Here is a 25,594-nt window from a genome sequence, read left to right as displayed (position 1 = left end):
AAATGACTGAAACCCAGGAAAGAATTTGATTTGGAATTGAAACACAGTCAGGAAAGTATATACAATTTATTATTATCAACAGTCGACTACTGCATTAGATTCTCAAAGACGCTCTCTGTGAGACAAACTTACCTGATGAATTAAACTCGCATAGACACTTGCTTTATTGCACATTTTTTGCTAGTACCGTCATTCGGGGTGAAGTCGGACGATTTTTTCAGTTTTTTTCTTAATAAAAAGTATAATTTTGAAAAGAAAATTGCAATAAAATAATTTAGAATCGTCCGTGTCTCCTTTGTCCTTTGTCTCCTTTTCCCACAATAAAACAAATAAACTTTTCGTTCCCCCTAATTTTTTTTATAGATAAAGGGTGTCTTTACCCCTATGCCCTATGTGTGGGGTAAAGGCGGACGACCCTTTATTAAGCGTTAAAAATGGTCTTAGCACATAGTAAGAGGCGTATTCTTATTGTTGTTCAGTTTATTTTCTTCTTCTGAAATTGGGGATAATTTTCAGCGCCTGTCTTAAACTTTTTCTGTCTTGTCGAATATTGTTCAGTGCCCTGGCGACGTTTTCTTCATTATTACTCTTAAAATTAATGCCGATTTCCTTCTTATACTGCCTAACCATGGTGTCAGCCTTCACCTGTATAAAATTACTTTTTTTGCTAAAACGCAATTATTTGAGACAAAAAAACAATATTTTCTAATGAAATTGCCTTGGGTTTACTAATAATACTAATAAAAAATAACTCATTTGGATTTTTCATTTTGAGTACTCTCTTGTGTGCAACAGTCTCTTTTATAGTATGCAAATTCCAAGAAAAAATTATAATTCATAAAATCCTCGCGTCCGTGAGCTGATAATAACATGAAATAATTTTCATTTAAAAAAAAATCGACCCCCATCCTTGGAAAAATGTCGACCAAAAATCAAAATTTTACATGCGTGTTTTTTGAGCACAATCGGTTCCATTCGACATAAGAAGGCCACAAATGTGCATTTATAAAGTGCTTGTCAATAATAAGGAAAAAATCGTCGGCTAAAAATTGTGAACTCTCAAAAAACACTTAAAATGTGCTGAAAATGTCTATTATTTCGGATCTGAAACTTCTAGCATGTTTTTCAATGAGTTCGATGCATTCCTCGCGTCCGTGAGCTGAAAATGATGTAAAATTTAAGACATTTTGAGAAAATCCCCTGACGGGAATATGAGGATTGGGAACTTTTTACGCGGTGCATGAAATGATCTTGACGAAAATATTTACCAATAACGGTCTGTCCGATTTCACCCCGAATGACCAGTACTGATTTGAGTATCAAACCATCCCTTCAAACTTTCTAATGATTGGAAATAAGTCCTTTTTCGAAGGCAAATTTTTGATGACTTATGATTCTGTTTCGTAAGAAAGTTACTGACAATTTAAAAAAGTTCACTTTTTAACGTCACTCCTTTCCAATCAGTAGAACGTTTGGAGCCTGTCGCAATTTATTCCTTTAAGTGCATGATACTAAACTCGTAGAAAACTATGTTGTCTTATCTAATCCATAGGATTAGTGAGATCCAGGAAATCCTCACAGCTTACCTAAACAAGATAACTTCTTAACTTAAAAAAAATAGTAACAAAACCGAATTATTGTAAGGCTTTGCAGCTCCTTTAAATTCATGAGCACTCAAAAGATTCAATCTAGAACATACTTTAAGCAAAGCCTTGAACATCAAAAGTTTGAAGTCCTGAAGAGGTACTGCAATCTTGAAAACCAGCTTACGTCATTAGATTTTTTGTTACAAAATATTGTTCTTTGTACTGGACTATCTGATAAAAGCATGACAAAAGTTGGTTCATAGTTGAAAGTGTGCAAACAATCTTGAACATTTGTGCAAGCTTTATTACGTTGATTAACACTTTCTAGACTATGTGGGTGCCTGTTTTTCTGCATGTATCATCACAGACCGTCTGAAACATTGTTAAATGGCCAAGTTCGGTGAATAATAATTTTCGAATGAGTTTGCTGAACGCAATGTACACACCTCCTTTGCATTGAACTTTGTACTGTGATGAAATATTGCGTGCATTTACACGGAAATTTAAGAATAACAATAATTTTCACATGGACGTAGGTTGTACCGATGAAGCTTGAAGATAACACTTTTTCAGAACACTGTCTTATTTAATTTTGTCTAACTCGCCTAAAACTTCGCTTTATTTAGATTCTCTATAGTCGATGAAAGGAACGAAAAAAATTGATTCGAAAGAGTTTAACTTTTTTAAATATGTTTAGCATCTTATTGCAAATGTACAGAAAATTTAACTTTTTATTATTAAAGACGCACTTCCAACTACTTCGTTATTTTTAGAGCGTAGATGTCAAGGAAAGCTATTGCATTTGCATGCATTATTATGGTTAGTGTCTAGTCTGCTATACATACAGCCATTTAACTATTTCTTAGCCGTCTAAACACGGGCTTATTTACTTTCAATAGTCTGTATTTGAAGGCTATTAAAACTGTTCAATACAGATTTTTGCAAATTTTTTTTGTTAAGGGCCTGCAGCTAATTTACTGGTATTAATGTGAACTAACACGATGTCTAATATGTTTGTTGCTTGAGCAGCAACTTAAAGATTGAAACATCTAAATAAAAAAATCATATGTTTTCTGATTGCAAGCAACTAGAAGTACCTAGATATGATCCAGCAAAAATCTATAGAAATTGTTGCGATCTTAAAGATAAGAGAAGCTGAAGAAATCAAAGCCTTCCACATGTACCTACCAACTGCAATAAACGTTCTCAAATAACTCATATTATTCAGATTGGTTTTATCTTCAATTTAAACTTATCTTATTGCGTCTAGACCAAATCTGTCCATAAATAAGAGGTTTAGTTGTATATTTAAGATTATAATCATTGCTTTAACATGAGAACATGATTCTACATTCGGCAATAAACAAATGTTTTAATAAACTTTTGCAAAATGAATATTAATTAGTAGCTCTTCTACTAGCTATAAGAAGATTGTATATGTTGATGAACTGATTGAATAATTATCTGCTTATAATAACGATAAATTTTAAACTAGAGTTAAGCAAGGAGTCAAAAGTCCTTTTACGACCAATGAGTGATTATGCATAATGATTGCATAAATCATATTTTTTCATTAAAAATCTTCCTATAATGAAAAACAGTTTATACATACATAATGGCGCTTTCAGCCTTGGGAGGATTTCTATGCCCGACTGGACTATACTGGGTGACCTAGCATTCTCATGTGTAAATCTTACGTAAAACCACAATTCAATAAGTAGGTACCTACGTAGTTAAAAATAAATAATTAAACATGTCGTTAAACTTTGCCCTTGTCCTTCATCAATCATGTTTTAAGCAATTTTATCCTAAATTAAATAATATAACATGATGATTGCTTTAAACGCCCCTCAGCCCAAAGCCCCATAAGTTTAGGTCAGATTCACGTGCATATTTGACGAATAAATTACATGTGAGAATTGTTCTTCAGTAGTAATTGACTACAAATGGATGTTAATATTTTGTTCATTTTTACTGCATTTCCTATGATTTTAATTTCTGTGTTTGAGCGGTTTTTTCAACTTAATTTGGTTTGATGAAATTCTAATAACATACAGTTTTAAGTTTTAAACATACGATTAACTTTGAAAAAATGTTATTGGTGGATTTGATTAAAATCCGAGATTTAACTATGAAAAAAAAAATTTTTTTTTCCACTTTAACCACTTTTTAACCACTTTTTGAGTAAGAGAGAATTTGAGCAGTGGTTAATAATCCCGATTTAACCAACTAAACTTTTAAGATTACATGTTGCTTTATTGCGAACTTTAATAGACACTGACTAGGTATGTTACATGAAAAAGAAAACTTCAATAATTCTAATAAATTTTAGATATTCCGAGAACTTCAGCACAACACTGCTTTTTTTCTCCATAAAATAATCTAGTAAATTGTCGGATTTCCGGATAATTCTACTCCAGTGCTTATGATTGATAAAAGTCGTTAGTATACGAAAATAGCGACACAAATGATGTTTCATTATCATCGTAAAGATCGAAAACGAATGCATGGAGTTTCATCAACAGCAGACATAATTTTGATTGGAATCGTTTGGAAAGTCACCATCGAATCAGAAAGAAATTAATGACATCATTTGGCACACTCTAACAAGTTCCGCTGTGTTAAAATATAAATGACCCTGCCAGCAAAGCAAATACTTTTTAAATGGCATTTACTTAAATCAAAAATGTATTTTTATTTCAAAAGCACCTGTTGATACAGATATACACTCCAAAAGAACATTAAATTATCAATATAACATTATTAAGTTAGTATTTTTAAGTTTAGAAAAGCTTTAAAAAAGGACGTCACAGCTTGTTAGGACGGCTCTCAGAGAATATTAATGATAATTAAACTAATCGGAGGTACAAAGTAACAAAATGACCAGGCGCTTTGACTAGATTAGATCAATTTACACCATCTGTATAATGATATTCTCTATAGGGAAATTTCCGTTTGCTTGTAAATTGATAAAATTTCATTAAAATTGTCTGAAATTCAAACAGGAGCTGGTTTTACTGTACATTCTGACGTTTTGGTTGCATGCGTAGCTACATCTTCAGGGATGAATTGGTGAGGTCTCTTTTCATATTTAACCACTCTAATTCAGTCTCTCTCTCTCTTAACTGGCGCTTTAATATTGTATTCAATATTCATATAATCGACATAAAAAAATTTTCCTAAAATCCGCATAATTCCAAGCGCCAAAAGCGTAATTCATTTTCTCGTTTAACTTAATAATAACACAGATTAATTCTGAATTAATTATTCAATCCTGTAATGTTAAGCGTGGATATAATAAAAGTTATAACCCAGATCCACAAGCGTAAGTCACGGCCGAGCTGAATTTTGCATAAACATAACCAATAAGTATGTCAGTTGTATTTGTGGTAAACATTGTGTTTTAATTTTTTAAATTGTGTTTAAATAGTGGCTGTTAAAATGTCAGAACAATCAACTAGTGTGGAGAATGAAGATCTTCCTAAATATCTTAGGGACCGTATTGAAAAGAATCGTCAAAAAGCACTTGCTTTGAAAAAGAGCAAACTTGTTCATCACCCTTATGCCAAAGGGTAAGTATATGAAATAAGTGCAAAATCTACAAAGCTCTGTAACTATTAGTCAGCCATAACGTTAAAAAAAAACTTGGATTTTGTAGTTAACCATAAGTTTATAAAACATTTAAGCTTTTACTTCATTCCCTGCAAATATTACCTAAGTGTGGTGCCAGTCTTAGTTAGATAGCCCTTCATTGTAATTTATTGCAGAGAAGTGGTTTCCATTGATCAAACTACAATAAAGATAGGAGGAACCAAATTTAAAGACACTGGAGGTGGTTTTCTGTTGGAAGAGAATCTTGAAGCACCAGAAGAGCCTCAGGTACTTAATGCTTATCTTTAAAGCAGAAAATGTCTGTAATAGTCATGAATTGGAACAGTTTTTAAAGGAAAGAAAATTGGGTGTCTTTGACGCTTTTCGCCATTTGCGATAGCAGATATTTCACCCCGCAAAGTTGCTCGATTTTACTCGTTTACACTGTTCTAAGAAAAGGTGCTTTATCAATACAAACTTTGGTTTACAGGCTGTAACTGTAGCTCAACCAGAGGCAGGTATAATAGAGCCAGATCGGCCCGAGTGTCGAAACTGCGAAAAACCCTTCGCCACTTCATGGCTATTTGATACATTCAATTGTAGATGTTGTGATGAATGCAAGGAATCAGACACCTACAAGCTGATTACAAAAACAGACGCCAAAATCAAATACCTGCTGCAAGATTGTGATCTGGAAAAACGCGAACCGCCTTTAAAGTTTATCACTCGCAAGAACCCCCATAATGTTCGCTGGGGCGATATGAAGTTGTATTTGGAGCTGCAGATAGAGAAACGCGCACTTGAAGTATGGGGAAGTCACGAGAAAATTGAGGAAGAAAGGGAAAGTAGAGAGGAAAAGAGAGTGCTTTCTAAAACAAAAAAGTATCACAAGCAGCTAAAAGAGTTGAGAATGAGCATGAGAAGCAGCTTGTATGATAGAACTAGGGGGGCAGCGCATTCTCATGAATTTGGCCCTGAAGAATACAACCAAGAGGACGATACCTATACTCGAAAATGCAACACTTGTGCTTATGAAGAAACTTTTGAGAAAATGTGAAAAACATCTTGCTCTGGTTTAGTTTGATTTTCATCTTGTCTTAGTCTGGATATTCCACATCAAATAGTCACTTACTTATGTTTAAATATTTTTTAATAATTTTTTTTTAGAGATTTGAAATGGCTGTCGTTAAATGCCCTTTTCCAATAATCCCCGAATTAGGTTTTCTCCATTCGTAAAAAATAATAAACTGCTGTGCTATGAAATATATATTTACAGCTTAAAACTATATTTATTTGTGTAGATACATCAAAGTTACGATGCCGCCAAATTTCATTAAATTAAGATTGAATTGCCAAATCGCGGAGACCTTTAAGCTAATATCTCCTTTTTTTGATTGGGTACATAATTGTATTTAGTTCATCAGCTCAATTCCAAATAAGCATAACACATAGTTCACATTCACTCTGTTAATTTATCTTATCATTTATATTAGTCAAAATTTGTCCTCTTCTCCCATGTTCTCTTTATATATTTAAATCCATTTAGGAACCTTTGGTATATCTGAAAAATGAAGGGTATGCACCGAGCTGCTCAAAATTAATTCATGGATATGGATTTTCAAGCATTATCTTTGCAGCTGGGTAAAAGAATATTTTTCTTTCTGTCGAAGGCATCTGGTAATAAGGTAGTGGATCGGTTGTGCCTCAAGTGACTCTTCACTAAGTGTCCCGCTGTTAAGGCCGACATTAGAGATAATTCGCCCGCTAATACTGTTCCACATACAATTTTGGCTAATTGGCACGCATTCGCACCGGGATTTTCTCTGTTTGACCCTTTTACTCCCAATATATCCAAGCAGGCGCTTTGTGCTGGCAATATTGTCCCTCCACCAATAGTGCCTAAGAGAATCCGATGTGTTTACAAGAACAACCTATATGTTATTGATCTTACCAATTTCAATAGAAGGCATGGTGCAAGAAATGTACAAATCTTCTCCATCAGGCCCCCATGGTTCCATCAAAGTCATGCAATTGCTACTACTAACATTCTGAGCTGGATCTTGACCAGTAGCTAAGAAAATCGCCGTCACAATATTAGCAGCATGAGCGTTGAATCCACCTATGCTACCGGCCACAGCGGAGCCCACCATGTTCTTGGAGTTGTTCACATCAACAAGAGCATGGACGTTGGTTTTTAGTATGGAGGAAATAATTTTTGCTGGAACTATGGCTTCGCAAACTACAGATTTTCCTCTTCCCTCGATCCTAAAAAACGGGCTTCTGTTATTTCGTCTTTCAGACGTAGCTTTCTGTGTCAACTATTTTAATACGATGTGGTTTTGCAAAGTACCGGTTCATACTTTAGAATAATCAATTGTCTGTATTTGCGCAAATAATCGTTGATTGGTTGTGTGTTTGTGGTGTATTCATACTTTATTTACATTTATTTTATTGTAATTTAACTGTTTAGCCTCGAAGGAATTGAAAGTGAAGGCGATTTCTATTTCTTACCAATTAATGGCGGCCGGCTTTTTATCGGTACAAAAGTTTCCACTGAGACTTAGGATTTCCATATCATAAAATACTTGCTGAACCAATTTCAAAGAGTACTCGGTACCCTTAGACAACATGTTCATGCCCATGGCATCTCCAGTGGTGGCGATGAATCTAATAAATAAAAATCGTCCCGCTATTTTAAGAGTGAGTCTTTGCAGTCTGGCGAATCTGCTGCTTGAATCGAATTGTTCCTTAATTTTTTTGAAGTTATCTGGGTCTTGGATCCACTGCATTGCTTGACTGAAATCCAATGCAGATTTAATCAAAACAGGTCTGGTCCAGTAGGGAAAATTTACCTGGTTCTGACAATGGATGGAAATCTCACAACTGGACCGCGAGTCATGCCATCAGCAACCACACTGCTGGTCACCCCACTAACTTTTAAAGCTCTACATCCTCTATTAGTGCTAGCGACCAAGCAACCTTCAGTTGTTGCCATTGGAATATACAACTCACGACCATCCAGAAGCAAAGGCCCGGCATATCCTACTGGTATGGGCATGTATCCAATAACGTTTTCGCAACACGCACCCATGACCTTAAAAATCGCACAGTTGACTAGAGACGAATATATAGGAAACTACCCAAACTTACCAAAGAATAATCATAATTCCTAAAGGGCAAGTTTTCAAGGAGCTTGGGGGATTCTAACAGATCTCTGCCTAATATTTTTCTTCTAATTCCCACACCTCTTTCTGGGTCATCTACTTCTTTTTCTATTTGGTAGGCAGCAATATTCTTATTTTTTATCAGTAGTATTATTTCATCGTCGGTCAAGGCCGTAGCACCAAGATCTATATTTTTGAAGATCTTTACGCAATCTTCTAAACTTCTACACTGCTTTGGCACTCCATCATCAGAAGAACTATCAACATCGGAATTCGAGGTAGCTAACGTTTGTACTTCTTTATCTTCGTAGGTGGATTCGCATGATTCTAAAATACCATTTCCAAAAGTTGGTTGTTAGAACCCAAAATATATTTGACCCTGACCGGACGAATAATTTTAAATAGTTTGTGTATCTATTTTTTTAAATTTACGCAATATTTAGCAGGAAGTAAAATTAATAAATAATTCAGTGAAGCAGAGTTGAGAAAGAGGTAAAGCAAGTGTGCAGAAATGCTTCTTCTCAAACACAGAATTGTTGTGCGAGTTTCGATTTAAACTTGACATTGTTGAATGATATTGGGTTAGTCATTGAGAACTTACATACATTTAAATTTACCCATTCATACAACACAAAGGACGTTTTTTAGATAAGTATCGCCTTTACACCGACCTGACGACTTCTTCTCAAATAAATAAATGGCTAACCCATTGGCTAGATTTTTGCGTTTGCACTTTGTTTGCAGTACTGACGTCAATTTAAATACTTAGTTATTAATTTATTGAATCATTGAATCACTTACCACCCAAAGTAAAATTGATCATTGGCATTTGTTTCGTTGGCTTCGGCGTTTCTTTGTCAAAACCGGGCTTTATTTCCACTAAATTATCTTTGATTTCGAAGAAAATCAGTTTAATTAAAAGGGCTGAGACCAGTATTATTATGACAATATGATCAGCACCAAGAACCAACCATCTGAAAGACAAGACAAGAAATCAAAGAAAATTTAAACAGATTTTATGGACAAAGCGAATGGTTAAAACGATATAAAACAGCACATACATTAAAACCATTGGAGAAAAGTAGATATATATTTGTAAGGCGAATGAAACATCTGGGGAAATACTTTCACACGGTGTTACGACACTTTTTCCAAAATTGCAATCCTTTGGTGGAAAGTTTAGCGAATATTCAATTACTCTCTGAAGAGGTCGAGGATTGCGTACTTATAAAAATGAAGCAATTCGATAAATCAGATTTACCAAGAACTGATTCGGTTCCAATACTTTAATAGCGGAGTATTTCAACTTGTATATAAATTTAATGATTTTCGGTGTATTAAATGTAATTTACTGACTAATTGCTATTCAATGTGACGTCTTCGTTCTAGAATGCAATTAATCGGTATTCAGTCTTTATTTCTCGTTAGTTCCAATTAATTACTTGATTCAGTGAAAGAGCGATTGCAAGTGGTAAAATTTCATAATCTACTGTTCTGCAATGTGACCAGTTTATACGATATTCTAAGTAATAAGACAAATTGTAATTACCTTATGAAAGATACATGTGTGGCAATGGAATCATCAGTTTTATTGAAGGACTGTTGCACTAGTGGCTCTATAGTGTATACTTCACTGTCTCTGAATGGCCAACGACTGAAAATGGGAAAAATTTAAAGAGTGGTAACATCTAATCAGCGCAAAAATCTACAAGCTTAAAAACATTGAATAGAAATACATAAATATGCAAATACAAAATATTAGCATATTTATGTAAAAGTTGTAGATGAACTGAACATCCAATAATTTCAATGTCAGCAATTTTTTGGTATATAAACTTCAGCGAGAAAAAGAAAAATATTTTTTTAAATAATGAATTCTCACTCACCTTTGAACATGAACTACCATTAAACCAACTGACATGATCAACTTAACTCTTTGTAGGACAGGATTTGACTTGCGATCTTCTTTAAATGCGAATATCTTCCAGGAATCTTTGGTTTTGCAAAAATTGCTCGATTGAGACAACTAAAACAAAGATTATTCGGTGTCTTATACGAATAGATAATATGGAACGCAAATGAGAACTTGTTAACTGGTAGAACTATCTGCGCAAATATGACCGATGATTTTCAAAACCGATGACTGTTGAAAAAGTTTAGGTATCTACTTGTGGTTCCATGTATACTGTTTATTTTTGTTATGTTAATAAGTTTTGGGTCACCTTAGGCATGCTAACAGGAAGTGGGGCTGCTAAAATTACATTTGATCATAAAGGGTGATGTCAAATCTGCCAGCCAGGTTTATTTTAAGACGCAAAGTATAAAATCTTAAATACATTATTTAGATCAAGTAGCATTGGCTTTGTTAATTAGGAGAATACAGATTGGTAGTGCATATCTACGCGCTATGCAAAATCTACTACTGTTATTTTGATTGATTAACTGTGAAACTTAATTTAAAAAAATGTTTTATTAAGGCTGTAACATCCTCAAAGTCCTAGAATTGGATCAGTTAAAAACAATGACTTACCTCTAAAATCAGCGACAAACATGCTGGATAAAAAGTCATGAAAACAATATAGTTGACCAGAACCGACAGACAGGCAAACCACGACAACATTTCTAATCTAGCTACTCCTGTAAAAAATTATAGTTTTTCAGCCAGATTTCAAAGTTAATTTTTCGTTTTAATTCAAGAATTAATGTAGAAAATAAGTTACCCGACATGGTGCCAACGCCAATAACTAGTGTCTCTACCAGTGTGTCTAAAGTGATCGTCGGCCCTAACTCAGCTAATCCTTTCGCTATATTGGTTTTTCTTTCAGCTTGATTGGCCCCATTAAGAGCGAATTGAGCTAAAATAGCCGCTTTGGATAGATCGATAAGGAGCAAGAAAAAGAATAGCGCATCTCTGAAAAAAATATTACTATTATCTGGTTATTTTTTGCGTGTTAACTCACTTTAGATCGCTGACTTTTATCCGAAGAATGTTTAGAACTGTTGTCGTAAAGACCAAGCTCGAGAACACGGTGAAAAGTCCCGCAATTCCTAAAATTTAAATTAATTTAGTGTGGTTTCTAGATTATTTGAAGAGCATGTTATCTATGCAGAAAAGATGAACGAGAAGATCAATTCAAAATTGGCTCTTTTATCAAAGTTATTTGGTGTGCTCCATTTGGAGTTCGCACATGATTAAAAAACACGTCCGATGTTACATAAATTGGAAATTACGACAATTAGTTTCATATGACATAAAAGCGGCATTGCACTTTCACTCTATCGAATAACATGTTGTAGATTGTAAGTTCATGGCCTTGAATTGCTTTTCTCTTCACTTTCTTTGAATGGAGTTAATGGTCTTCCTGCGTTATATGTATTCATATTAAAGCCGAATAGTATTTAATCAAATGTTATGGGTTTTACCCAGGACATATTTTGATCCGAGCTTATGCATCTTGCGGAACTGGTAGTAGCAATAAAGAACAGCCAAACTTCTTAAGATGGTCATTGATATTAGATCAGCAGCGTTGTATTCCGCCTGAAAGCGAAAAAAAATATTTAACAAAATTGTTTTATACTCTATAGCAAGTCTATTGCTGCTACTGTAGGAATATTTTCATGTGAATCACGATTTCTACGGAAGCGGTACAATTTTGGAAAACCACCTGCTAGAAACCCATGAAGAATATTTGTTGCTAATTATCTGAACGTCGCACTTATGCTCACGTACTAAGCTGAGACTATCAACAGCTCTAATTAATGAATACAGCTAGAAAGCCTAATCTCTCTCGGTATCTCTGTTTTCTAATAATTGAATATCATTAACTCATAGGTTATTGATATCCACATAATAGTTGCGGGCCGCTTCCTTCTTTCCGTTAGTTTAAAATCTAGATAAATCGACTATAAATATTCTTAGGTCAAGTGGATGCTAAATTAGTGATTATGGAAAGGGGCGCCAGAATACCACCATGAAAACCTTTAATATTTATCGCTCGGGGTTTATGGCATTTTAAATACGCCAGCCTCGTAAAACAACCTAAGACAATAAACAATACTTTATTTACAAAAAGCCTAATTGGTCGAAGCATTTACGAGTACAAAAATTCTTATAGGGTATTTGCGAACTTAGGGTTTCCGTCAATATTTCTCGAGCAATGCTTTCGTTATGCGGTGTTCTCTAATTTCACCGACTTTGAGATCATTTAATGATTACTCCTAGAAAATATCATATTCACACCAACATGCAGCCTGTGAAAATGGATCTATCCATGCACGTGCTGTTTGAGAATCTCGAGCGATGCATTTAATGTTATTGAGTAATATGGTAAAAAACACCTGCCGAAATATACATAGCTATTCTGAAAATAAGTCAGTATTTTCCTAAAGAAAATTAATCATATTTGGGAGTTTTACTCAAGTTCTCATTGCTATTGCTTTTTAAAAAATAATTAGCCAAATATAAGAAAATACAAATAATGAGTGTAAATTAATTGCTGAATAGATAAAAATTCAGCGTGCTACTGAACTTACCATTCTGCATAATCACGGTTCTCAATCATAATTGGCTTATCTTTCAGCAAAAATCACAAAAGTATCACAGTTATTGTTTAGTAGCGAAATACAAAGGAGTAATTATAGAAAATTGATAATAACTCAATGGCCTATATATATATAATCGACAACAATAGGATGATAATAAAACTGAACTGCTTAACGTGATAAAAATTTAGGAAATTTATTTCACTCACAAAAGGTTGAACCAAAAACTCTCCAAAGATTATATCATAAATTCCAAAACTTTCATCGGCTAAGTCTAGAATATCTAATATATGCAGATTTAAACGTTCCCTGAACTCTGCTTTTAATGCCCCTGAACAATGCAGGTTTTTTTGCAATGTTTGCCATTACTTCGGCAACTTGCTTACTGTCTTTCTATTTAAAAATGCATTGGCGCACTTTTTTTTCGAAAACTGCATAAAAGAATTAGCTTTTTAGCAGTTTTTTTTTAACATTTGCCGATTTGCAACTAATACAAATAATACAGAAACAAATGCGACTTTCAAATGATCAACTAATGGGAAAATAAGCAAGCATGCATTGCGCCTCTTAAATCTAAATGTCGTTTTCTAATTCACTCTCACTTCCCCAAGCAATATTTCAAAATTTTATTGACATGCTGATCTAATTTTACCAGATTTTACAGTCTATATTGCACTATTGCCTAAGTCAAGTGTGATAGAATGGGCAATAAATTAGATAAATTACTAAGGGAGAAGCAATAGGGATGAAGTAGGTTTATAAATAAACGGCTTGACTTTTTAAACGGCTATTAAGATAATCTCACATGGTAGCAGATGGTGAAAAAGTTGTGTCTGGAACACGCATTTCTAATTAATTTCACTCGAACCTGATATTTTAGCTACATTTCCGAAGGTATTTTTAAAGTTGCCGTTTTCGGAAATCAAATATAATGTACTGAAACTGAAAAAACATTCTGACGTTTCGCAAGCACGCGTAGCTTGCAGCATCAGAGGTGATTTACTCTAGGAAGATCGAAGCAAGCGAGATGCATTAATTGAATTAGTTTCTTGAATAAACACACGTTTATATGCATATTGAAAAATCAAAGATTGTTGAACAATATACATAAAAAAATAGATTCTCGGGGAAATTACTGGAAACTGCTGAGTTTTTCGGGCTTTTAGTCTCCCGTGGAAAAACTTTGATTGAGGCAGTAGCCACCTCTGAAGATGCGAGCCACTCGTACTTGCGAAACGTCAGGTTAGTTTCAGAACACATATGAAGAGTTTTTCGGGCTTTTAGTCCGTAGTGGAAAGGTTTACTTGGCGCACTCGTGCTTGCGAAACAGCAGAAAAAACAAGAAAATTCACCAGTTTCAAAATGCATCTGGATTCTAACACTGACTTACCTCTTGAATGCATCCCAAACATGATTTAATGGTTGGTTTTGTCGGTCGAAGTGGAGGTTGCTGTTCAACAGTTAGCATACACGCTGTGAGGGTGAGAGTCGCTACAATGACTTCCCACGGGTGATTGGTGCAAAATTCACCATGTACTCGAAATAAACGTGAAGCCATTTGGGATGAGAATATCCAAGTTATTCCTGAAAAGAAATATTGATTTTTAAAGTGAGAATGATTTTGCAACACAATGAAGTATTGTTCTGAGTATAAAATGTGATGAATCATAAATCGCAAGACTGCTATTTTAAAATAAACGGTTTAAAAATAATTTCGCAGACAGAAAAAGTATAACAAAAGTAAAACGTCAGTGACAAACTCCAGCTTTTCCGTGTCTAATTTTTTGGTCTGACATCCATTAATAAAAGCTTACTTAAGGCGCTTATTTTAGAGACTAACATTGGAAAAAATCAACGAAATTGCAAATCAAACTATGGTAAAATAAGCAAAAAAGCGTCCAGATGGATGCATGGTATTGTCATAAATCCCTTACAATGTACTAATAAAAAGTCCATAAATATGCATTTGACACGTTGTTACAATTGCGAAAACAAATAATTGAGCGATTTAAATACACAATGAAGAGCATTAAATGGCGATTGCTGTTTACGTTTAAACAATCCGTCAAATTCCAAAATAAGCCAGAATTTCTGCTAATATTGGTTCTCTGTTTGTTTAACTGCTTTGTACAGCATAAATACTCCTCGAAACATTAAATCAAGAAAATGGATTTAAAGCAATTCTCTCAATGCCACTTCGGATGGTTATTTATGAAATATTTTTCCAATCTGCAAACGCTTAATGTATCTACATACTTAAAAAACGAATCTAGTCATTGAAACACTGGACCACCGGTCAAGAGGGCTGATATTAATCATATGAATTACTGAGCATCCTGAATATTTAAATGCATTGAGTAAGCAGTAAGTTGGTCATAGAAAATACGTATACATGATCTCATCACTGATAGATGCAAGGTTGAACTTCAGCAGTTAAAATATAACTAATGATTATTCTAACATTTTTGAATTTATAAACCTTTGGTACCATTGGGAATACGCATATTAAAAATATGTATAAAAAATTTGGGTGCAATTGGTAGGGGGTAGTGAAATAATTATACTCCCAATTAGCTTCCCTCAGCTTATTTTTGTAGACATGTTTTCGGATGTATCGTTGAATCGTCAAGTCAGCTTGAATATAAAAAGACATCGAAGTTAAAATTATCCTAATTGTGCCGCAATAAAATTAAAAAATGATACCTACTTGTAGATAACCAAATTTCGGACCTAGCCTATCTAATACTTATTTGCCTCTATCTAAATCTACACTCGTTACAGTCGTGACGACCTGCGATCACTTTAATTTTTTTTTCTATTGCCCCTCAATTATCAATCTGAAGTTTTCTAAAAATCGTATTGTGTTGGCACGATAATGTAATTATCTATTGAATTCCAATTGCGTATATTCATACACGATATTCGATTGCTTAGTAGTGTTTTGGCGTTATTTGGGATTACTGACATTATTTAGAAGAACCCATTTAAAAATCAATTCTTTTCGGCCCAATGGCGGCAGGAAATACAGTAGCTGTGTCTTAAAAAAGAACTGAAAAGCTATCTGCACGAAAACTAGCTTAAAATTCTTACAACTAATTTTTCAAAGATAATTTTCTATTGAGTTGAGTTGAGTTTCTTTCTATTGAGCTCTTTATGTATATTATAATCTCAATTTTAATTATAATCTCACCAGGGTTAATAACAGTTTAATATTATTTTACACAGTATAAAATACAGCGACTTTTGTTACAAAGCAGAAATTAATTTTGATTTATTTTCCTAACTGCGTGTAATTGTTATTATATTTTTTCCTTCTCGGGATTCAGTCAAAGTGTGAAATAAAAAAAAATCATATCGTTTATTTCATAAACTCATAATTAGGAAACATTAGATTCTTTTAGGCCTTTGGTGTCTTGAAACCTTTTGAGGTTTTCGAAATAAACGATATAAGTTTTTTTTATTTTACACTGAAACCCAGGAAGGAAAAGAATATAATAGCAGAAATTAACTTAATCAGTGTTAGTCCATATAGTCGAGTTTCACGTGGAAGATTAATCGCATATCGAAAGACAAATTGTAATTATTTTTAAACAACTAAAATTACTTACTACTAAAAATAAAAATAAGGAGAAACAAATTTTAAATATATAAACTATTAAAAAAATAAATAAACGTGATTGTAGTTCGGTATTATATTTTAAGTAAATCAAGCCGTACATACCAGAAGACGCACGATCTAAGACCTTTAGGCGACAAGTCGTCAATAATTGAGCCACCATTCTTCCGTCCAAAATAAACTGAAGACCCTTTAATTTGAAAAAGCCCACTAACATTGAGTGACGAGTTTCATTCGAATTTATATCAATGAAAATTTTACTGATATAATATACAGGGTTTTGGAAGTCGGTTAGCTATCTTGATATTTAACCAGTTTTAAATGGATATTTCACCCTGTATAGTTGATAACTTCAAATATTCAACAGTCAGTACTTACCTCATGGAAACTTAAGATATAATTAATCTAAGATAATGTTATTAATGCATCAAGCCATTAAGCAGTCCTATATGTCAAGTATATGGAATTAACTGCTTAAGACTGCCAATTGGGGTGTTATTTAAGTACGTGGACAAACTTCAGAAGATGATTGTCTGATCGATTTTGAGAAGAAAACTTTATATAAGTGTTAATAAAAAACGTTTAGTTGTAAATAAGCTTGTAATCTTTTTTGCAGTCGCATTTACAGCAGTAAGGGGCTAATTTCTATATAATTTGACTAAGTTTGTTCACCTCAGTGGCGTCCCGAAGGACAGAATGGCCAATATTGGGGAGAAAAAATTGTGCCCCTGTGACGTGTTTGAAATTTAGTAGAACTTTTTTCCTATCTTCGAGATAAAAAATAACAACCGGTTGATTCCATGTCCTGGGACAACAGAACAAATGATCAAAGCTACTGATTTTGCAAAACGTTCGTATTTAACATTTTGTATAATGAAAAGGAATAATTTCCAATCCTAGACTTACATATACACTTTTCTTCTTAAAATCGGTCACTTAAAAGATACGCCGTGTATGACACGATGGTAATTTTTCATAAATTTTTTCAATACTCGGGTATTTTTACATATATATTTATTAGCAATTTAGACATGTGGACTTTGATATTGACTACGTGATCAACTGATTGACTGATTTTACGTCCATGTTAATAGCTGATCAAATATTGAAATCATCCTGTATACGAGGCATTACAACTGCAACTGGTAATATTTACTTAAAAGGAAGAGTGAAACTATAAAGACCACGTAAAAATTCCTGCAACTCAAACTATACGACTTTTAACCGCAGTTACTTGTCTGTCATGCCCGTATTTCATTTAGTAATGTATGGGATTTGTGGTTTTTGGTTTGTGAAATAACTCGGAGAAGAACGCACGTTGAAGATTTGGACATTTTTTGGTACAATAGAAACAACGAGAATAATTTAAAGCAGATAGTTGTGAGGAATTTGGAATTTCATGAAACATTGGACTAAAATTTAATGGTCTAAAATTTAAAATATTATTTATGTAGTGAAAGCGTGATGAAAAGCAATTTGTTCGTTGACCAACCTAGATCGCAAAAATTTCTCTCTAATTTGCTTCATGACTAACATGAGTAGGTACATTACATCAACAATTACGCCTAAATCTTTTATTATAACGCGTTTGAAACATTAAACAATAGCCGTGCGATATGTGATATGATCAGCTTTTATATATGTACATCATTTACTGATTTCTCTTAACCAAAACTGAAAGCAACTGACGTGCTAAACTGAACATGTCAAGGTCCATGGTCAAAGACCAGAGAGGCAAGAAGTAATTTATTATGGGATTAGTAACTGATTATTAGATGGTTGGTTAATTAAGAATGCGATTAATTTGCTCAGGATTTTGACGGAAATTGCTTACCACTATCTTTAATGTTCACGTTTGTTCGATTCCTAGATGAAATATGTGTTTATGCAGTATTGTGTAATTTTTCCGTTCGAAGACAATATCCTTGGAGATTAGTTGACAAAAACCTTCAAGCGTTCGAGATCGAACGATCTTAAACACCATCCAAAAAGATCTAAGCGTCTGTAGATGCTTCAAGTAATTTCTAAGCAGAGGCATAATATCAGAATTCAACTAAAAATTTGATTCCTTTTGCCGTATTTGCTTAGCGCTCTGTTTTTGATTCGTTAATTATTTAATCCTCCTTTCGAGCTATTGAAAGATATCTCCTAATTGTATACTTCCTGTTTCTCTTTGCACTTACATGTGCTATAGATTGGTTAAAATTTGTTTTAACAAGTCATAAACTGCAGTGTATATTGCTGAGAGTTTTCAATCGATTGTTATAAATTTGATCTTTATTAGCTCAAGTTACATATGTACATTATGCCATGCTGATGAGATTGAATAATAATTTCCTTCGGTTTATTTTCAGTTACTAATCGACACTTGGACTGTATAAATAGTTTCCGAGTTGGACTATGTGCGGATCAAGTCGTACTGATTTCTTTATTGATTTAGCAGCGAATGATTCTAACAAAGTATTATGTAACTCCAGAGGAATGATTAGCTAATATCCAATTCACGTAAAGACATTTGGAAAAAACATTGTCTAACAACTATGTAAACAGTTGAAAATTCATTGTCATCGATTCATGCATGCAATGTATGCGAATACTCTCAATTATTATCACATATGGTAGTGACCATCATTATAATAATCGAGATTCTAATTTACAGTACTGGGTATATCAGTCAAGGTTGTGGAACTTTCTCTTTAAAGGCCAATAGCCTTATACTAACTATTAAGTGTAATTTATTTTTAGATCAATTTAGCGTAACGTGAAAAAGTGCACGAAAATCTAATAGTGTTCATTGCACAACCCTCTATTGTGCAGTACAAGTTCACTACATACATTTCCTAATCAGCGATTTTAAGTCTATATTTATTTTTGCTAATAATGCACAACTAGCCTAGTTAACGAATTTGCGCCAATTAGGACAATTTATAAACAGGGGGATTTCCAATTTTCTGATAATCCCACATCTCACACAACTGCAATCATTTTATATTCTAGTCAGGCAGATTTTCTCAAAACTGCCTCAAATAGCTCATCCTATCAATAATAATATTTAACCATGTCTCGCATGGGAAATTTGCATTTAAAAATGACTCAACCGCACCAAAGGTAACTAAGAAAACGGAACAATAAACAAGTCATTTATAATTTGCGAGTAAAAGCATGAGGTAAAGTTTTCTAAGAATTCCAAAGTTAAAACCATGGGCAGCACGGCGCATTAACGGCTTAAGTGTTTTCACGATAATGAAAACCGAAATTTTTTAAAACGTAGACGAGTACGATTTTTGCACATGGATCTAAATGTACTCAAGTTATAAGATGTACTTCTACTATGCACTTACTAAAATGATTGAAGAGTCCTGATTAAGGACCATTTGCGATATGTGAAGTATTTAATTGACTTCCTGTTGAGGTCACCCTTAAGCTTTATCCATCAGCAGCACGTGTATATGCTGATTATTTACCAAAATGACTAGTTTTTTACTATTTTTGGACACAACAGGTTTTCCCTTCTAGTTTCAATTCCATTTGTATTTACTTGCCTCAAATAAACGTTAAAATCTATTTTTTTTAATGGAAATCAGAAACTCTAGTGAACTAAAGCTTTGTACGTAACTCACTTAAAATCGAGTCAAGTGCAGTAACATGTTTTTGAGTTGATTGATCGATTAGATACCACACTTTGAAATTTTTATGCAATTGCGGTTGATAAGGATTTAGTTTTGAGTAACGCTTAAGTGGGGATACTGGCATAGTTTAGTTCGGAAATCTGGTCCAAATCACAACTTGATCATTTCTTAAATGACGTTGCTGCGATTGGGGAAAGTTAAACATGATTTAATTGAAATAATTGTAAACAACCCCCACAACTGGACCATACTGAATCCCCTTTGCCTCACAAGACCGACAAAACACTCCCGTTTTCGTTCCCCAACAGATACTTTACTAGAACACCTACAAACGCAACTGAACTAAGGACTAAGATCTGTTTGTTTTGTGAATTTTTATTTTTTTTATTTTTTTTATATAGCTGATTAATTTATACGAGTGTTAGGAATAGGAATTATTTTAGAATAAGCTAGGCTAAGACACATATGTACTAAACAAGGGCAGACAGACCGATTGAGTCGATAGCCTTTTTCTGTAGGAAATAAAGATTATTTATATATTTATATATGAAATAATTGAAATATATAGATAACTCTATTATTTTAATTCATCCGAAATTCCTCCATGAGCATACAAGCTGTACTGTGGGTCTTTTCAAATTTAACTGAAGCTTTTTGCAAGCTATCTGCTGTTTAATGCTAGCGACCAACAAAGCATTCGATGGCTGCATGTAAGCAAAAAGATATATTGGCCATTACTTAGCGATAAATTAAACTACTAAACTAAAACTACCCATTTATTGCAAATTGCATGAGGAACCGTTTTAAGTAATCGGAAGCCTTTCCATTATATCAATAAGCACATAAAGCAAGGATTCGAGAATAATATACATAGCCCAGTTTGCAATTCGGGATACCCACATTATTCGTTTTCAAGAAATAGCTCCTTTATTAGCTTCCGCGTTGTTGTATATTTTAGTTATAAACATTTACGCTTATTGTATAGACAATTAGCAAAAGCGAATGGTGTCTCCGATTTTTATGCGATCCGAATGGGAATTATCACTACACAAAAATAGCAATCTCTTTCGACTTCAAGGAAAAAATGGGAAAGCAAAATAAACACCATCTCATCATCTGTGTGCGCTCAAGATTTTTAAACATTTATTGAAAGAATCAAATAATTGTCGGAGGGTCAAAGAAGAAAGGTGCCGCCTCCTGCCTGTACAATGAGATGCGACAAACCCATAAAAACTAAGAAGAATCAGTGTTGAGCGATGAAGGGCGAATCGCTCGTGTGACAAAACCGGAAAACGGTCATAGTACACACCTAAGTGAAAAGATGCCATTGAAGAAGCGCAAGAAGGAAATTAAAAATGGTATATAAATTAAAAAACAACAAGTTGCGGTGTTAAATGATTCATATTCAAACGACTGGTCCAAATTGGAAAGTTAGTTTTTATCATTTTCGTCTTAAAGATCTTGAGCGAACACCGGAAGGCAAGTCGAAGGCTTAAAAATCGAATGGTCTCAAAAGGAAAGCCGACATCAGCCAGGTAAAACGGAAGTATAAATTAAATAGCAATATTTTGCCCATATAAAAAGTGAACACATTAGATGCATAGAAAATCCTTCAGTTAAACAAAAATTACTTAGATGCTTAGCTTACCTTGAAAAATACACAACGGAAAACACCAAAAAGTCTACGAGCGCATCGGTCACCGATTACCACGAAAATAAACTCTTTCGAGAAGGTAGGAGAGATACTCATGCGGTCGTATCTTCACTCCCCGATGGATGGATGCATTTTGAATGCTTTTGAATGTTTTGATAAGCTTCGGTGCCGCCACGCGGTTCTGTTTGGGCAACGTTGAGCTTTCAAGGCGCAACTCACTCTTACATTCCTTCAATAATTAATATAACACAATAATTAACATCACCTCTTGGACTAGTTGAATTTTGAAAAATTCTATTTTCAGAGGTGGAAACCATTAACATCTTGATCAACACCGATTCAGAGCGGTTTGTTGATAATATTAGTGTATTTAAGAGTTTCCTAATGTCATTTTTACTAATACTAAACTGAATGATGGTATATTAGCCAATAAGATTGTCAATTTGCCAAATAAACTTCAAAGAAATGGCCTGTTTTAATTTAATTACTAGCAGGTATTTCCGGGATGGGTTTAAAAATGCTCTTTAGTTAAGGTATTTGGCACACCAATATTCGACCACCCCCAAATAACGCAAGGCAAACCATCCAGTAGCAAATCAGGAAATATGATCATTGTTCAAACTATAACCGATAAAAGCGCATCACAATATTCATCACATCATAACATATGGCGATCAAAGATGAAGTTAAAAAGTTGAAATGTGAACAGAATCTGTTATCATTCAACGGAATCCCGTGGTGTGTATTTTTCTGATTGACGAGCTTTCCAGTGCTAAAACGCATTCGATCTATATTTGCTTCAGTATTACCTATTTACGCAAATTTTAATTTTCTCTGTTAGAATAGCGAATTAACTGAATCATTGTTTTCCTTGCATCTTCTACTTGAAATTGACTAGATGATTTGCAAATGTTGCAGAAAGAATTACTATGTTTGATATTTACATGTCGAGGCGCTAATTAACCCAAAATCAAATTTTCGACGCCATGGTTAAACTATTTCAATTCATTGATCACCAATTAGCTAAATTCGGGGGCATTTTTATTTTTAGTCGCGCAGTTTAACATCACGAATGTAATCTTATTGTTTAGTAAGCTAGAAATGTTCCTCAAAATATATAGGAGTTTTCTATGAAAGTGGTGCATAGTTTCAAGCTAATTGGTACGTAAAATGCGCTCATTTTAAGTGGCCTTAATATTAAATTTGTGCTTTAGGACTTGAAATCAATTGCCGGCAGATTACATTCACAGTTATCACTAGCTAGGGTTTTATTGAAAAATTAACTACTTTCAAAGAAAATTGTTGATATTATGTGGCCACTTCGTTAAATTGTGTATATTATGTGGCAATTTTGTTGAATTAGATTTTAACCAGTCTGTAAAGAGAATGCCAATATTCAGAATTTAGGACAGAACCAATTGCTAAATAATCTATTCAACCTTCAGAATTCAAACAAGTGTGTACATAATACGAGACAAATCGTATATCAATTATGTGTGTACACATTTAAAAACTCGTGGTTTATTAAACTTGAAGAATTTTCGAATGAAAAACTTGTTTCTTGTAACAGAGAGGATTTCGTGTCGATCACCTGCGACTATAACCAGTAAATTAATAAATTGATGTTTTGATTTTTAATTAATGAAACTGAAACTCCTCGAAAACTACGTCAAAAGTTCTTCAAAGATCATCGATTTTGTATGTCTATTTTTTCCCATTTTTGTCCCAACTCGAAAGAAATTACTATTTTTGTGTAGTGATAATTCCCATTCGCTTTAGCTAATTGTATTAAATAAAACGCCTTAACTTTGATATCAATAATTATTTTTATTTTACGACTTAAATTATTGAAACTGCGATTTTTAAAACGATCGATTGAATTGAAAAGAACTATTAACAATGAAAAATATAACAAAGGAAAGAAAATAACGGAACACCTTTTCGTTCCGATGGAGCATATGTCTACACTTAAAGCTCCTGAATGGTCAATAAATACATTCTCTAAAATCAGAATACATTTAGCCACACTCATTATATATGGGATTTTTGCTTTTGTGCGATAGGGGGATTTTTTGAATGGCTACTTCCTAAACTAAACGATTTATTTATTACTTCCTTATGGATTCCGAGAGAATAAATTGAATAGTATTTCTGGAAGCTGGAGAGCTGAATAAGAGCCCAGCGCCGTTAATAGGAAATTAAAATAAGAAATGAAACCAACGGTTTTGCACTTGCCATGCGATTCGGCTGAAAGCTCACGAAGGCTAACTCCTCTGAATAATTTCATTTGTGTCGAAATGCCAATGTTCACAAAATTGCGACAGGAACTTTCATATTATACAATATATAACCACTGTGAGCGGATTTATATAATTCTCATATTGTGGCTTTAAATTATTCATCGAATGTAAATATGCGTTTCGTTTGTAAGACTTAAACGGACAAAGAAAATTCGACTCAAATAGGAAGACCGAAGAGCCTTGACGAAGTCTTGAGTACGATACATTATTTCGTTAGCGAATACATTATTTTAAATAATACACTTCCACATTCCTAATGTTATCACGCAATATTTTAACGAAATCTTTGTCTTCCCAAGTCCTGGTCTTTCCACGGCCAAGCTGGTAAGTCCATTGTTTGATTGTTGGACACTGATCTTTGATCTTCATCAACTTTCAGTGCGAATAACGCACTCTAAATTTATACGCATTAGTTTTGGAGAATTTGAAGTTTTTAATAATTTAAAATCTCTTTTTTGTCAAGACTGTGCTGGCAGGATTAATTTTTAAGCCAAATGTGTGCGTTGAGAAATCGCACTTTGCCTTGAATCCGCATATGAATTTACTGAATTGATATTTTCCTATTCTGCAACGTTTTATGTCAACAAAATAGATTAGGGAAGTTGAATTGTTATCTTTGGAAATACTTCTTGATACGGTGGCGAAGAAATAAATTCTGACATTAGTGCTGGACCAATTTTTGAAATGTTTCTAGTGGCTATTTCGTCGTTTTTTTAATTTTTGTTTTTGTTCTTTATTTTATTATGCAGCCTTTAATCAGAAAGTTATTTGTATTGTTGCGTCGGGGAGTACCTGGAAAAGGTTCGACTGGAATCCGTAGAAGATCCTTATGTAAAAAGGTTTTTACCGTGGCGCTGGGTTGCATAGCCCAGTAAATGGGGTGTCCGATGACCGCAAATTCACTCTTTTCTCACTTTTTTAAGTCTTTTAGATGTAAGAAATTGTTTTGCTAGGGGGATTTTTAGGGCCACCCCTTCTCAATGTCTTCTTCGACTGCACTTGGGTAATCCTTAACTTCAGGAAAAAACACTGCTGAAACGAAGGTTTGGGAAAAAATCAGGATTTTTTAAGGCCGTTTCTCTTTTTTAGTGTTACAATTTTACTGTTTGGTTTCCCTTCGGTTTCCAGAAACGGGTAGCTTTGTCACCTCCGAGCCTTGAACCTCTATGGGCGTTTGCTACCATCGTAGGTAAAAAAAGCGGAAGATTTACATTTTATATATTAAATATTTTCAAACACTTAAGTCTAAATTAAAGTTCGCAAATTGTTCTTCACACAGGGATGCCGGCTGATTTGACCGAAATCAGCAAGGATTTTTTTAAAGTTTGAAGTTGAATTTTTTAATTTATATCTTAAAATCGAAGTTAACCAAATGCGTTTAATGAACGACCTAAGGAAGTGGTGCCCAACTGCAAACTATCCCCATTTTTCAGTAATTTATTTATGGAAAATTTTGAATCAACTTTCATTAATAATTACAAATTTAAACCAATAATTTGGTGGCGTTATATT

The 25,594-nt window shown here is 33.8% G+C and overlaps 2 protein-coding genes across 2 annotated transcripts; one reads left to right on the top strand and one right to left on the bottom strand.

Annotated features, from left to right (window-relative positions):
* The first annotated feature begins 4,444 nt into the window (after window positions 1–4,444).
* LOC109532916 (DNA repair protein complementing XP-A cells homolog) lies at window positions 4,445–6,460 on the top strand. Its single transcript, XM_019898056.2, has 4 exons — window positions 4,445–4,955; window positions 5,017–5,158; window positions 5,354–5,465; window positions 5,668–6,460. Coding segments are annotated over exons 1-4 (822 nt in total). The 5' UTR covers window positions 4,445–4,954; the 3' UTR covers window positions 6,235–6,460.
* LOC109532915 (3-hydroxy-3-methylglutaryl-coenzyme A reductase) lies at window positions 6,431–16,739 on the bottom strand. Its single transcript, XM_048660609.1, is given in 15 exon segments — window positions 6,431–6,832; window positions 6,835–7,076; window positions 7,129–7,442; window positions 7,689–7,973; window positions 8,030–8,271; window positions 8,328–8,668; window positions 9,143–9,315; window positions 9,891–9,995; window positions 10,228–10,367; window positions 10,872–10,978; window positions 11,062–11,252; window positions 11,302–11,389; window positions 11,765–11,879; window positions 14,274–14,467; window positions 16,605–16,739. Coding segments are annotated over 15 exon segments (2,679 nt in total). The 5' UTR covers window positions 16,717–16,739; the 3' UTR covers window positions 6,431–6,802.
* Between the last annotated feature and the right edge of the window lie 8,855 nt (window positions 16,740–25,594).

This window comes from Dendroctonus ponderosae, unplaced genomic scaffold, assembly GCF_020466585.1.
Source record: "Dendroctonus ponderosae isolate FM_Combo_2020 unplaced genomic scaffold, Dpon_F_20191213v2 Dpon_F_20191213_1, whole genome shotgun sequence".
Classification (NCBI taxonomy): Eukaryota; Metazoa; Arthropoda; class Insecta; order Coleoptera; family Curculionidae; genus Dendroctonus; species Dendroctonus ponderosae.
Note: the sequence above shows the minus strand (reverse complement) of the source record. Positions and strands in the feature narration are given on the sequence as shown.